The following is a 16,042-nucleotide window of genomic DNA, read 5'->3' as shown; positions in this document are numbered from 1 at the left end:
CCTCACCATAATCCTACATGTAAAATAAAACGTACAAATTATTGAATAAATAGATAGAACTTGTCACATATTGGCTTTGTGAACCAAAAAAAAAGAAAACTAAGGACTGCTTCTAGTGGTCTCTAGTGGCTCCATTCTAGTGGTTCATTACAAACTACCATGTTTGTACCGGTGCCAAAACCTGGAAGTATTTCAGCCACGGGTTTTCTTGCCAGATTCCAAAACATTTTTTCCCACAGGGATCAACATTCATGCTTAAAATAAAGTCTGTGGTTCACATAAGCCTGAAAATAGCTCACATTATGCTCCACAACATGAGATACATTAATATCTGTGAACTGTGTGAAGCTGTAGAATATAAGCTTTATTACACCTGGCAGTGGTGGAAAAGATACTCAAGTTCTTTACTAAAGTAATACAACAGTGTGAAAATACTCAGTTATAAATGTGTGTGTTTAAAATTTTACTTAAACCTATCTAAAGTTAACATTATTGATTTAATAATACAAATGCGTCAATATATAAACAACTGCTAGATTTTCAAGCTGGTTGAGGTGTAGATCATTTGAACAATTTAATCAACTGTTGTGCAGTTTGATCTAAAACAAATCACAGCTGGACACATGGTTTTTATGTACAATCTTAATATGAAGCCTACCCAGTAAATAGCTCTCAAATTAGTGCAGTGGAGTATTGATCATTGGTGAAGAGTCTCAGACGCCCCTATCAGAGGAAACAATTGACCAGACATTTTTAAAAACATTTAATTTATTCTGTTAATTATTCAACTTTCTGTAATAGTTTAAATGTCTCAAATCCTTCCACTCCACACTATTAGGAATAAAATTCTGGTGGCGAAATAATTAATCCTTTATTTATTTATTGGCCTAAATGTAGTAAAATGAAAATATTATTGACCCTAAAAATACCAATATCAGATTATAAAATATCCACCAAGTGTTAGATAAGACTTGCAGAATATAAACTCCCCCTGATTGTTATCTACCCACATTTCCTGTGAAATGTTGTGGAGTACAGAATTATAAAACTGAAATACAGTAAGTACAAGTGACTCAGAAATGTTAAGTTCCTCCACTGGTGTCTGGTCCAATTTATTTATTTATTTATTTACTCTTAATGTGTTGATTAATGGTTATCAGTGGTGGAAAATAACTAAGTACATTTACTCAAATACTGTACTTAAGTAAATTTTTGAGGAACTTGTACTTTACTTTATTATGCTACTTTATACTTTCACTCCACAACATTTCAGAGGGAAATATTGTACTTTCTGCTCCACTACATTTATTTGACAGTTTTAGTTATGTTTCAGGAAGAAGAAGGAAGATGGTAAAGGAAGATTTGACACAATGAATAATATAACAAGCTTTTAAAATACAACACATTGTTGAAAATGAAACCAGTGGTTTCCAACCTTGTTGGCCTTTGACGTCTTACAAAAAGCAGTGTGTAGTTGGGGTCACATTTCAGATGTCTATGAGTTTTTAACAACTCCACCAAATAGTGATTTTTCTCTCTAAACTTCTGACATGGTTTCATTTCAATAAATGTTCAAATGATCCAATATTTCACCAAAAATCAAAGATTAGCTAATAAGTCCAAAAACAGATTTGTGTATCAGATCTTTGTTTTTTCTTCTTTCCTCTCCCATTAATCATCTCACGACCCCTCAGATTTATCTGGTGACCCTTTGGAGGGGCCTGACCCCTAGATTGGGAACCAGAGGACTAAACTAGCTAACTGTATATCAAGTAGTTCAAACCAGCTCCACCTCCAGCAGCTAGAATAAGAAACAGCTTTATTGTCAAGTAGGTTTACACATACAGGGAATATGTCTGTGTTGTGGTGCTTAAAGTCAAGGAAGAGAAAACACAAGTACCTACAAAGTAAGAGAAGAATACCTCTACCACAAAGATAAGCGATATAACTATATACATAAGTTTCACAATTAAATTACTTTTACTTAAGTAAAGGATCTGAGTACTTCCTCCACCACTGGTGGTTGTTGTATTGAACTAAATGTGTAACCTACATATCATAAGTCTTTTACCACATAGCCCATTTTCTTAAACTCAGTACAAGCTTTCCATCAAATATCTCCTGTGGGAGCTTTAATTACTAGCATTTAGGGTTAAATTAATTGTTTTCCACTGGGGGAGACATGTGTGACTTGGCAGCAGTAGTGGCAGAAGTACTGAGTAGCTGTACCACACACTGAAATACAAGTAAAAGTCCTCAATGTACTTCATTTGTCAACAGTAAAAGTAGTAATAGTTCTCCAGGCAGAATGAATGGTCACTATGGAGTGTAGCCTATATATCACACTATTGTGGTATTATTATCACTGATACATTAAAATGTAAGCAGCATTAAATCAATCAATCAATCGATCAATCAATCAATCAAACTTTATTTATATAGCACCTTTCATACAGGTTAGTGCTTCACTAAAATAAAAACAGATTAAAACACGATTAAAAACTAGATAAAATTGTTATAGTTTTAATTTAAAGCCTATTGTTTAGTAGTTTGATTTATAAAGCTATCTTATTGTTTTATATGTAGCCTAAAATCTTTATTTGTAAAGTTACAGCTGTTAATGGGGTACAGTATTATTAAATGTAGTAGAGTAGAAGTATAAAGTGGCATCAGATAGCTCAGGTACCATATTTTCCTTAACACTGCGTCGTTTCACGTCTGCCTGTCGGGGTTTAGTAATGTAACGGTTACTGGTGCGTCAGTTAGCTAACTAGCTGCTGAGTGATGAAACGGCAGCGAGCTCCGTGGGGAGGAGCTGTTTCACAACGGCACGACACACACGAAAAGTAAAGGTGTTGTTCAGTGTTAATGAAGCTGGTCTCATGTCAACTGATGGCCCAGAGGCGACGGAGAAAGTAAAGTCCTCATTTTTTATTCACCTTTCGAAAAGTCTTCAACGGTAACTTCAAGCTAGCGTCAACGAGTCTTTTTTCTTTTAAACCACAAAGCAGCGCGCAGCAGCAACGCCCCGGGGCCGGTGAGTAACTGTGCTTTCAGGAAATGTCAGCCGAGCAAACCACTCTCTAGCATCTGTCAGAACAAGTTTTTAAAGTTTCTTCTCATTTTAATTCGTTCTATCGTTTGCTTTAGTAACAGATAAACAGCTTTAAACTTATAGAGTTCCTCATATTCACCCTCACTTATAACCAAAGAGCAGCGGCGCTGGGAAACTTTTTTTTACACCTGCTTTATTCTCCTCTAAGCACTGCTAGCTTTACTCCCACTTGCTCAACCACTTATTTTAACGAGCAACAGGCAGTTTCCACCACCAGGACTAAGCATGTTATCAACAAGTTTCCAGGCATGTTTGGACACAGATGTCTCTAACTTACATAATATGATTGACAGAGGAAGCTGGGAAGTTGGCATCATTTTATAACGTTGGCAAGGATCTACATTAACAGAAAAAAGTGATTATTTCTTGTCAAAGAGGTCACCTGACCACCAGGGACAGCCACATGAGGACCAGCTGAGGGTCATTAGATTTTCTATTTGTTTCAGTTAATCGATTTGAGTGTTGTTGTTGTTGTGGGAATGAGTTTTATGTGCTTCACACTGCTGCTGCTGCTGGTGGGCATGACTGCAGATAAATCCTCACAAACTATTTTAATGAGTGGATAGTTAGATAGCCAGGAGTTTTAAAGATGCATGGTGCTCAAATCTAACCTTTACATTTCATTCTGAGTTGCATATCCTATCATTGTCTCACTTGTGCTGCACCCTTTTCATCTTGAGTAGTGAAGCTGTACTTAATGGTATGTGCATATCCGGATTTTCCCAAGGAGCTGGCAGCCTCTGTGTTGGACGGCTGCCCAGGGTGGGTCTTCCACTTCTCCCTGACAAATGATTAAAGCTGCTTTGTGTTTGCTGGTCTGCATGGGTGGTTGGGTTTGTACATGCCTGGCAAACACCGCTACTAGGTTCACTCCCACTGCAGGAGAAAATGCTCACTATGTACACCTACACTTTGTTCACTTGCACTTTATCTAAACTTTATTTAACAGGAAAGATTCAGTGAGATTAAAAATCTCTTTTTCAAGACAGTTACTGACTGACAATAAAAGACAGATAACTCAAAAACATAATTAAACAGAAATTCAGTTATTCAACCATTAAATCCTGAATGAAAATTCTCATACAACCATATAACATCCTCGAAACCACCTAAATAGCACCTTAAACAAATCCAAGATCATTTGTAAACTGATACCAACAGCCAGTATTTTCTCATACCCATATTAGCCGTTACAAATATAAATTTATATATAGAGTCATTGTGTAAACGCAGGTGCAACACAGGTAAAGGTTTTCAGACATTCGTGACCTGGTTTTGAAAAAAAGACCATAATAGTTTTTTACAGCCTTTTATAGGGATGCACTCTGACCATGATTTTCAATATCCATTACTTTTGTGATTAAAAATGTATTGTTTTGACTATAAAATGGCAGAAAGTTTGAAAAATGCCCATCACAATTTGCCAGAGCCCCACAAAAATGACTCAAACAATTGATCAGATATCAAAATAGTTTCCAAACTGTTTTGAGTCAATTGATTAATCGATTAATCGATTAACCGATTAACGATTAATTGTTTCAGCTCTAGAGTAGATGCACAGATTCGATGCGGCAGATGTTACATATCCTAACCTTAATAAGTGAATCAGGTGTCCGTCAGACAACATGACCAATCACCGGTGAGCTGCTGACTCAATTTTCAGCACCACAGCATCGCTGGTGTTTAATATCTTCTTATACATATTATCAGTAGATGTCAGCTCTGTGTCTTTACACAACACCAGTAATCTCTTGCTAAAACTGTGTGTGTTACATGTTTTAAACAGGTTGAACATGATGGTGTATCTGCCCTCAGGTTGGAATATGTTAAACATGTAAATAATGTTAAACAAATATTATCAACATAATCTCATAATGTGTTGAGACAATATGATTATTTAAAACAAGCCTAAAAAGAAGGATGGTGTGTGTTTACTAGAGAAGAAGTGATCTTGTGTTATCTCACAGTGAGGTTTAAAGATCTTAAAAGTGGAGAAAGAGAGAGGACATTAAGTGACATACTCATATTAAAAAGGAAACATAAAAATGTTAGTTCAACAAATATTGGCAGTAAACATGATACTGAACAAATACTTTATAATTTACTTTATGTTACTTTTTAAAGCTGTCTAAGTTTCCGTCTGCCTCCGCCCTCCTGTCTCGACTTATGTCAGGATCAACTTCAGTTGTTTAGCTGCCGGTTTGCTCCAGACAAAACAGTTCTTGTTGTTGATAATGACATCAGTAAATTTGGTTAAGATAAAGCGTCACACTTCATTGTAAACTGCTTTTTTAAAGCTGCTTGTGAGGCCCACTGCGCTGAAGGGGAGTACTGTGTTATGTGACACCCTAATCTTGTCGTACGACAGGGCCTCGTTTGTAGTCCGTTAAAAGGTTGTGGGAAACATGAGATGTCCAATGTTGTTTCCTCTTAACCCAAATTGGGTTACCTTAAATGATTTGTAAGGCTTTAAGTTAATAAATGAAGGTGGTAAACGGGAGTCTACCGCAGACAGCGATTCGATGTCTTGAGGAGGAGTTTCTGCCAAGCATTAGTGCTTTTTACAGCTCTTCTTCCAATTTTGACTCAACTAAAGAGTAAAACCAGCATCCTCATCTTTCATTTGAAGACGTTTACATCCTGGTAAGGACATTGTTGTGGCAGGAAAGTTCATGTCGGGCAGTAATTAAAATTAGACAAACTTGTTCTTTCTGATTCTTTACTGCACCCAGTGTTTTGTTGCCCAACGCAGCGGAAGATCTGCACTGCCATCAGAGCTCGCTTCCTTTTCACAGCTGTGGTAGGACTGGGAAGTGTGATATCTTCTGTGTGAAATGGTCTTGAAAGTTTTTAGCACAGCTTCATACTCTAACTAGATATATTAGGCATCAACATTCACTTTCTTTTCATCATAACATTCACTTCTGAGCATGAGATGATGCTATTTCTCGTTTTTTAATTGACAACTCGATAAGGACTCGTCTGATTATCTTGATAATAGTGTGCAGAAATTTGCTGACACAATCTAGATCTCCAGCTGTGTGGTTTTGCTTAAGTGTGTCACTTCTAGTGACCTCTTTTCACTGAAGCAGAACTTACTTACTCAAGTTTTCATGTCAGGGTTAAAAAAATGTTTGACATTTTTGTGTGTCTTTATCATGAAGTATATTTAAATTTAGATGCACAAATGGACCTTTTTTAAATGAGACACTTTGCATTATGAGGAAAGGGGAAGTCACAGGTGTAATTAACAACATTAATGATGACTCAGTTTCAGTAATTGTCCCAGTAGCCGTCCCATAATGCAGCCATCATTAATGTTATTATTTACATCTGTGCTCCCTGCTATGACAAGTCAAAATGTCTGCTGCCAAAAAGGTCGACTGGGGACTTACATGTTATTTCCACTTCATTAGGCACGCATACATGAAAATTAATGCAGTCTTATACATCAGCCATGCAATAAATGTTACCTTTATGAAGCTTAAAGTCAACTTAATAGTCATTTTCAAGGTCTACTGGTGTTGGTTGACGAAAGTTTAGAAAAATGTGTTAATATAAAGCAATGTAAATCCACAGCACCTCTGAAATGACCATAAAGTTGAAGGAACACCTTTCTGAAAACTGAACATAATAACCTTCATGGAGGCAACATTTATTTCAAACCTGTTGTTATTAAACTGTATTTATTTTAGTGATCTGTACATAATAAACTGAGTGTATTCAGTATGTAACAGAGGCATCAGTGGGGCTTTTGAATGGATGATAAGAGGAAAGTGGTGCAATGAAAGATGAAATGTGTCAGGAAGTTGTGAGTTTTTAGCTAATCAGCTGTTAGTTTTGCCCACATGTAAAAATACAGACATACATGTTGTTTCCTGAGGAAGATGATTTTCTTTGACCAAAATGAAGCCAGTAGGTTAGAAAAGTTTAAACTTTTACCATGAACTTCCGTGCTGCTTACTGAGTGTATGTATAGTGATCATGTGGCTACACTATTATTAATGGAGGCAGGTACGAGTCTTGATTACATGGAGTGATAGTTGCCTTGTAGAGGGTGAAAATAATGTGAATTTTAAAACACATTGAAAAGTTTCACAGTAAAGTAAATCATTAGATCAAGAATCGGTAAGAAAGATTAGAAATCAAAAGGTTTAGAAGTGAACCTGAAAGTATTGTGAAAGAAAATGAATGTTAAGCACAAAAGTTAATTTCATTAAAGATTATAAGAGTTTGTTTCAAGAATTGCTCATAATCACTGAGCCGGCCTGGGGCCAGATGCATTAACGCTGCGTATGCACAAAAACCATGAATATGCCATTTACAGAAACTGGTTTTTATAAACACAGAATGTGAACACCTCACATATTCTTCATGTTTTCATGTTTCATGTTTTTCTAAAGTGATCTGAGTGATCTCATCTTTTAATTTACATAGGAGTCAAAATATTATTTTGCTGTTAATATTCTTTTTATTTTATCCTTAGTTGTGTCACACCTTGTAAAGTTGGTTTAGATACGAACGCTACAAACTAATCATTGATTACATTTCTGAGATATCAATGCCACCGATGATAGTTTATAGGTCCATGTGATGAATTAATGATATGGACACTAAGAGCCACACAGCCGTACGTAATGACAGCAGTTCTTCTGTTGGAGAACCGCGCTGGTGCGACACAATCGGTGAAACAACACTTCTTCTTTCCTGTTTGTTTAATTGACAGCTGTACAGACAGGTGGAGCAGGTGGTGAACTGATATGAACAGCTGGTTCAGGATGTGTCTTCATCCATTTATGGCTAACTGTGGGAGTGGAAATGAGGCTCATGCATGTGCGTCCAGTTCCACAATGACTGAGATTGATAAAACAGAACCATGTGTACATTCGGCTTTATAAATCTGAAGAAAAGAATGCGTCTGCATATTTCTGGCTTTGTGCGTACACACAGTTTTATGCATCTGGCCCCTGGACGCCCTTGACGGGGTCTTACAAAATCTAGCAGCTCTGATGGAAAGGAGCTTTTAAAAGTTATAAATAATACCTCAACAAATCTAACTCTTCCTCAGTCAAAACAAACCCACAAGCAGGAATGTGGACTTCATAGCTCCAGAGTTTGGTGCTCTTAGTTCACTGTTTATGGCCACATCACTGCTTGTAGCAGCCGTTTCTATCGCAGTGCATTTATCATGGATCTTGATTTTGCACGAGACCCTAAGCTGCTTATGGCTCCAGATGAGGTTCAGGGGGGTCACAGTGAAAGAATGTAGACTTGTCTGAATGTTTTTCTATGCAGTGGTCATATGACGCATCTGCACTTTCTATTTTGACCAGAATTAGTCCACCATGAACAGTGGTTGCATCCAGATATAGTAGGGTGTGAGCTGTAAGAAACGTGTAAAGCACTTTTTACACTTAAATTTAATTCAACCTTCAACTCCAAAATGTGTAGAACAACAATCAATCAGTGAATGTTAACTGTGGAGAGAAATTATAAGGACTTTGAGCCACCAGTGATAGTGAGTGGACAGAAACTTAGATGTGGTCTGGTGTGATGTGTAGAGAGGGACATAGGAATTTAAAATGCTTCCTGTCACCATGTCAGCAAGATGAAACTGCTCTTACGTTACACACAGTAGCCCGCAGTGCCAGCAACAGCAGGGCGTATCTACATCTGGAGGTTTTGCACAATATTGGAAAAGTGTAAAGGATGTTTCGTATTTCTTTTACCAGCATTGACTGGAAGTTAAACTACTACAGAGTCTGTTTCCTCTGTTACTCTGAAGATTATGTGGAAATGTGGAAAGTGAATGTCAGGACATTGTCCGGTATCTAAAGGAGTGCATAATAATTATTATGTATTAATAATGAATAGTTGGAAAGCTCAGCCCACATGCTGTCACTGATACATTTTCACTGGTCCTTTTTAGATAATAGATCATTGAAAATGGATTTCCACAGAAAAAAAAACAGTTTCTGCATTTTGCAGAAAAACACTGAATGGGCAGTTATTACATAATCTCATATATTTCACGTTTATCATGAATATTTATGTTTTCTGTGCTTTCTATGGTGAGTACTGTGTCTTATATACAGTCTATTATGCTGCTGTATGTTACACTCATTGTGGGAAGATTGTGAGGTCTGTATGTGTTATTAGCTCGATGTCATCACACACATCTTCCAAGTTGGCATCTGCAGGGTCATGAGGGTCATGAGGTCCGTCATGCAGCTCAGAAAACTGGTAAAAACAGACGTGTTTAGCTTTTATTTTTATGGCTGCATCCTCACTTTTCAGAGTGAAGATGGATGGAAGATGACGGTTAGTACTGTAATTACATGTTAATTGTAAATGTTAGATCAACCAGTTGGACTGGAAAGATGACAGACAAGACAACAGACTAAATTCCATACAAAGGATAGTGGGTAGACCTGTGAGGTGGACTGAGGGAATCAGTCCCTCACTTTGCATCATGTTCACCCTGCGGAGGAACTTAGTACTTAATTGTTTATTCAAAACTGTAGTTCATATTAAAATGGTCTACACTGGCAACATGATGTGAGACTCCCGAACTGGAGAGACAGATCTTAAAGGATCAGTCATGTCAAGTCGAGTCAGTTTTATTTGTATAACTCAATATCACAAATCACAAATTTTCCTCAGGGGGCTTTACAATACAGCAATACAACAGCCTTAATCCCTAGACCCTCGATTCAAACTTCAGGAAGAGCAACAGAGGAGGATCCCTCCTGGACGGACAGACACGCGGTAGATGTTGTGCACACAGAATAGACCAAGAAAATTACAGAAATACAGCGTGGAAAAACAGGATGACACAATCATAATGGATTTATAACAAATATGAAGAATGTGATCAGGAGGGCGTCGAGCAACTTCCACGCACCGCCAAAAACAGATAGGACCACAGCCACATGACCTCCGTCACCACGGATAAGTCTGGTGATATTCTTTATTTTTCTTACTACCAACAAACATCATGAAAAGACCAAAACCAACAAAGCGTTAGTCCACCTCCCAGTACTTTATGACTCCCTGTCCTGTCTGTGTCACTCAGTAACAAGCACATTTATTCCTACTGAAGACGTACACCTTTAAAGATGGGTAACAAATATATAGTTTCCCTTTTTTAAAAAGGTTCAGTTATTTGCTAAAACAGCTGGATGCTGTATTGTATAGCAAATGTTACTCAAACAGAAGTAAATAGTGACTTTGTTGATTTTGTTTTCAGCTGTGGATTAAAACACATTTGATGCATTAGTGAGAATTCATAGTGGTTGAATGGTATATGTAGGACCAACTGAAAATAGTACTTCATGCTCATTAAGAGCATTATAAGGGTTTCCAGATGTTTGATTGGATAAAGGGGAGACTGATGTGTGAGTTTGTGGGTTCATGTCACCGTTGACACAGTCCTCTGTCATTACTTTAGTGTCACTGCCTTCACTGTGTCTTTGGATGTGTTTGTTGACTGAGTTGTGGTTCACTTTGTGTGTTTTAGAAATTAAGCACTCACTATGTCTGATGGGGACTATGATTACCTCATCAAATTCCTAGCCCTCGGTGACTCTGGCGTGGGAAAAACCAGCTTCCTCTACCAGTACACGGATGGCAAGTTTAACTCCAAGTTCATCACTACAGTCGGAATAGACTTCAGAGAAAAAAGAGTGGTAAGTTGTCATCTGCTAAAACGCATTTTTTAGTAAAACTGTAAGCTTATTATTAGTTTAAGCATCATAATTATTAGTTTCTCTCTAAACTTCTGATGTAACATTTCTCTCTGTCCATGTGTACGACAAGCATTTACGTACAGACTAATTAGGGTCTTAAATGCATTCCCGCACCATTAAGTAAGACTCCTGTAACAAAAGACTACTGATGAATGTTGCAACAGAAACCTGAGTAATGAGTAATATTGGTGAACGGCAGGCAGCTCCCTCCTTAAGAATAAACACTTCATACCATAAGCAAACAACTGAGCAGTGTTCATATTTACTCTTTAATGCTGCTGACCTCCAGCTGCAAGAATACGGCCTGAATCCACGAACTGCAGGTTTATCACAGCTACACTGGACATTTAATATGTGAAGTGACTGAATGTCCGTCATTGCTCATCATTGTCTTTTTTATTTATCATTAATGTTTCCATCACTCCTGATAAAAAGATTAGAGCCGCAACGATTAGTCGCCAGTTAACCGATTAGTTGCCAACTATTTTGATAATCGTTTTGAGTCATTTTTTTTAAGAAGAAAATTTCCAAATTCTCTGGTTCCAGCTTCTCAAACGTGGGATGAAACGGATAGATCTCGATTTCATCAAGCATCCAGACATCCAGAGCAGCTCACAATGAAACACCAGATTCATGCTGCTCGTCTGTTGTAATGAATTAAAATCAGTGAAAACAGTCCAACATATGGATTTGAAACGTTTTGGAAATAAAGCCAAATTGTGTTATTTTTTTACTTTTTCATTAGAGACGAGCATGTCACAGCAACACTCATATTACTCATAGTAATAGTTGTACAGAGAATATCGAGTTAGTTTCTCTAACATGCCGCTTGTCTCTGTTTCTCTCAGGTCTACAAATCAACGGGTCCAGATGGGTCATCAGGCAAAGGACAGAAGATCCACATGCAGCTGTGGGACACTGCAGGACAGGAGAGGTACATGAAGTAGTTTTACTAGCTGTCTCACACTCATCAATCTGGAATTGTTTGTTTTCAAATGTGTTTTTATCTTCAATTAATTACATTTCTAATGAAGTTTTTCTATTTTTCTGTCAGGTTTCGGAGTTTGACAACTGCGTTCTTTAGGGATGCAATGGGTTTCCTCCTCCTGTTTGACCTCACTAATGAACAAAGTTTCCTCAACGTCAGAAACTGGATGAGTATGTCCTCTGATGTGTCAAGTAAAATGTACAATTTTAAGTTGTTGAACAGATGATTTTATCTGGAATCACTTCTGGATTTCTTTAATTAGGACAAGTGCACAAGACATTTGACTGTGTTAATTTTTTTTTGTTGACTGCCAAAATACTTTCATGTGCAGAAAAGCTCTTTGAGTTTGGCCCATGTAGATTTGACGCTTCTGTCAGACACAAAATACTGTCAAAATAAATATTTTTCTACAAAAGTCAATTCTTACTTGAGCTCTGATGTCTTTCAGGCCAGTTACAGGTTCATGCATACTGCGAAAATCCAGACATAGTTCTATGCGGCAACAAATGTGACCTGTCAGATCAGAGAGCAGTGAGTGAAGAAGAGGCCCGTGAGCTGGCAGAGAAGTATGGGTATGTCTCAGTTTTAAACCATCTGTACATGAACCTCTCCCTGAAACGTTTGCCAAGAAGGCAGTGGCTGCATTGTTTGCCAAAGTCTGTGAAGGAGAATGTCAGACGAAATTGATCCTCCTCGAAGAGCAAATATTTGTCCACATGTGTAAAATATCCTGCTTTGGCCCTAATAGACACACCTTTACTAAAAACACAAATATCGTAATGTGTGTGCACAGGATACAATGTTTTAATGCCTTCAAGAGAATATTAGACCTCAGTGTACAGAACCAGTCAAAAGTTTGGACATACTTTCTCATTCAAGCTGTCATCGTCTGCGTCATTAACTTTATTTTCCTCCACGCAGAATCCCTTATTTCGAGACAAGTGCTGCAAACGGACAGAATGTCAACAAGTCTGTGGACGTCCTGCTGGACCTCATCATGAAGAGGATGGAACGATGCGTCGACAAGTCCTGGATCCCTGACGGGACCGTCCGAGCTAATGGACCTACCAACCCAGACCTCTCAGAAGGCTCGGAGAGGAGCAAATGTGCATGTTAGAATGACGTGGAGCTGTTTAAGTTGTCTGTGTGCATAATACTGATGTAAAAATAGGAAGACGTCCAAGTTTATATGTTGTATTCTGTGTTAGGTGAAACTTAACATTAATTTGTGCCCATTAATGATATACTGTCGTTGACAGGCCGTATTGTTTGTCAGTACAGAATTAAGTACCTTTTGAATGTGGGCATCATTTCATATCAAGGGTCTTTAATTAATTCATATTGGTTGTGAGTGTGGGGATATTTATTTGTTATGATGCCTCGCTTAAATGTCCAACTTATATTCATCTATCAGCTCTCTGTCAGTTGAATATGCTGATCATGTTTTCAGGTATAAACTTTGTGCTCCATGTTGCAACAAAGTGAGCCAGATATGTTTATAAATATGCTGTTAATACTCTTTAATTGCTGAAGGGTTTGTAGAGTCACACTCAAGAAAGGAGTCACTTATATTTCTCTTTGTACAGCCAGGAAAGTGTTGACTGTGATACCTGCAGTCACCTTGTTTCTTGTGGATAAACTTTTAGGAAACTTTATGTCAGCATTTACAGTTTGTGCTACCGATGGTCTACTGAATGTCAGGCTTAATACTGCGGAAAAAAACGTAGCTCACATTGAACATCCAGGAGTGATTAGATGGACAATTAACACTTGTTTCCTTTTCTAAATCAACACTTGTGTTTGTCCGCCTGCAGAACGTGAATTATGGAGCTCAGTTTGACCAGGTCATCTACACTTCATTATGCACAGTCACAATTTTGTCAGATATTAACAAAAGATGGATGTTCAGTAGTTTGATAAGAGGAATAGATAAATCATATCTAAAATCTGAGCAGTAACTCAGGCAATTCTTCATCCTGCTGTATAGAAGATCTTTGCAAAATATATATTTGAAAGAAAAAATGTAAATGAAAAAAAGAGCTGTTATTCATATTTTGACTGTTTGTGTTATTCAGACTCAGATTTACATTAAAAATATAAGTTTATGGACATGTAGAGTTTTAATTCAGGATTCAGGTTTAAAAGATATAAAAATATACCAACTGGACAATTCATTTTTTGATTCTTAAACTGCGGAGATGCAGCTTCACCTAGTTTCTTACTCTCCTTAAACATTAATAATGAGGAAGAAAGAGCAGAGGTGTTATTTCACACAAAAATGACTATTGTTTTATTGTCTCGGGTCAACAGTTTGTTTAGGGAAACATCAGCTGTTCAGTGCCAATTGCTCCATTTCTGAATTCCATAAACCTCAATAGATTGTTGGATTGAAAGTGTTTTTCAGGTTTTCATGTGACAATATGTTAACAATATTGATTTTTGAAAACTGATGAACCCAGATTTTGTATTAGTAAGTGTTGTTTTTTTGATAAGTAAATGAAATGAGGCTTGTACTTTGGTTTACCTTCACAGTGTGCATTTAAAATCCTAATGATTATCACTTGAAATTGGTTTATAATACCACTGATATTTTATATTTTACAGAAATGGAGAGTATTTACACTTAGTAAAACACTGAAATAGCACAACTGTATTTAACAGTGTTGCACAAATCCTCATTATATTACACTGTCATTCTCTCCTGTATAAAAGGGTAAAGTATATTTTCATCTCTCTGTTTCAATTCACAGATTATGTCACGAAAAATTGAATTTGATGATGTTAGTAAAACTAAATGGAAATATTTGTCAATTGTGCCAAACACTTTCATATGCAAAATATGTACATTATGTCCAAAAATAAACATTTTTATTTATGTATTCTTTGAAGCATTCATCTCAGTTTATATAATCTATCTTGGAAACATTACATTAGTTTTGGCTGTAAATATAGATAATCTGGTTCTATTTATAGCCACTATTCTGTTATGTGACATTTCTGCAACATTCACTGTTAATCACACCACCAGGATACAGGACATATTCAACCTGCCACAGTCTAAATTCAAAATGGATTGATTTTTTTCCTCACTGAATTATGCACAAAAATGTGGCAAAGATATTTAATTCACATATTTTTACAAATTATTTTCCTTTAGCCTCCTGGAAGTCTCTAACTAGACTGGAGACCATTTGCTGCCAGTTCAATATACTGGGCAGAGGTTAGACACTCCTGTATGATGTAACATCCCAGCAATTGAAGTACATCTAACTCTCATAATAGTAACTGTTAATGTTGTCACTGTTGACAAAACAACTTAATCCTTTCTGAATCCAGATTTAATCCTCATGACACATTTAGTTGTGGGAAAATAGTTGTGGTCTGAAACAGTGGCGGACTCAGGTTGTCTGAGGGGTGAAAAAACATAAACGGGGCCTGATAGATTCAATGGACCCTATCAGCAGAGAGTGATGATGCATGTTTGGTAACAAGACTACATCCCCAATTAAGATTAATATTTTATAAAGTGATGCAGAATATAAGAAAAACACCTCTGTGTTAAAAAGGATTTACTTTTTAAACATTTTTGTTATAAAATACAGGGAATTAATAACTTTTTAAATGTTTATTTCTCAATCACATCTGTAGTAAAAACATGGAAGTATTAACATTTTGAGGCTGTTTTTAGCAGTCTTGTCAAATCAAAGGAGAACTCTTTTGGCTGTGAGTTTATAAACGTTAATGACCTTGTGATGGTCAACTGGGACGTTCCTCCGATCAGAAGAAGATCTGAGTGTCTTCCTTCTCCACATCTGTTAATAACCTGGGTCTTGATCAGCTTCAGTTCAGTGATGATGCAGTTGTCACTGGCAATGTAGCATTTATTTTGAGGAGTTGCGTGTGTGTCAACAAGGTTTCTCAAAACGCTCTCTTACAGATTTCGTAACAGTTTCAAGACAGATGATTTTTTAAAAACTTTTTTACATGTCTAGGCAGAGGTTTAAGTACTAGGCATCCCTCTAATTGCTAATGGCTAAGGCGAACAGTTATTTCTTTCATTGAAAGGGCACCCAATTCTGTACTTCCCTATGTTGGACTTAGGGGAACCCTAAATGGCACTTTTTCCATTTTTTTGTCACTAGAAGGGCAGCCATACAGAACCTCCAGCAACTCATAGGGCACTGCATAACA

General features: G+C 37.1%; 1 protein-coding gene across 1 annotated transcript; it reads left to right on the top strand.

The window, feature by feature from the left end:
• The first annotated feature begins 2,748 nt into the window (after nt 1-2,748).
• rab27a (RAB27A, member RAS oncogene family) lies at nt 2,749-14,730 on the top strand. Its single transcript, XM_042417276.1, has 6 exons — nt 2,749-3,037; nt 10,635-10,803; nt 11,712-11,797; nt 11,918-12,021; nt 12,300-12,423; nt 12,773-14,730. The coding sequence occupies exons 2-6, from the start codon at nt 10,651-10,653 to the stop codon at nt 12,966-12,968; spliced, it is 663 nt and encodes a 220-aa protein (XP_042273210.1). The 5' UTR covers nt 2,749-3,037; nt 10,635-10,650; the 3' UTR covers nt 12,969-14,730.
• Nucleotides 14,731-16,042: the final 1,312 nt, after the last annotated feature.

Source organism: Thunnus maccoyii, chromosome 1 (assembly GCF_910596095.1).
Source record: "Thunnus maccoyii chromosome 1, fThuMac1.1, whole genome shotgun sequence".
Classification (NCBI taxonomy): Eukaryota; Metazoa; Chordata; class Actinopteri; order Scombriformes; family Scombridae; genus Thunnus; species Thunnus maccoyii.
The sequence above is the reverse complement of the archived record's forward strand: the minus strand, read 5'-3'. Positions and strand labels throughout refer to the sequence as shown.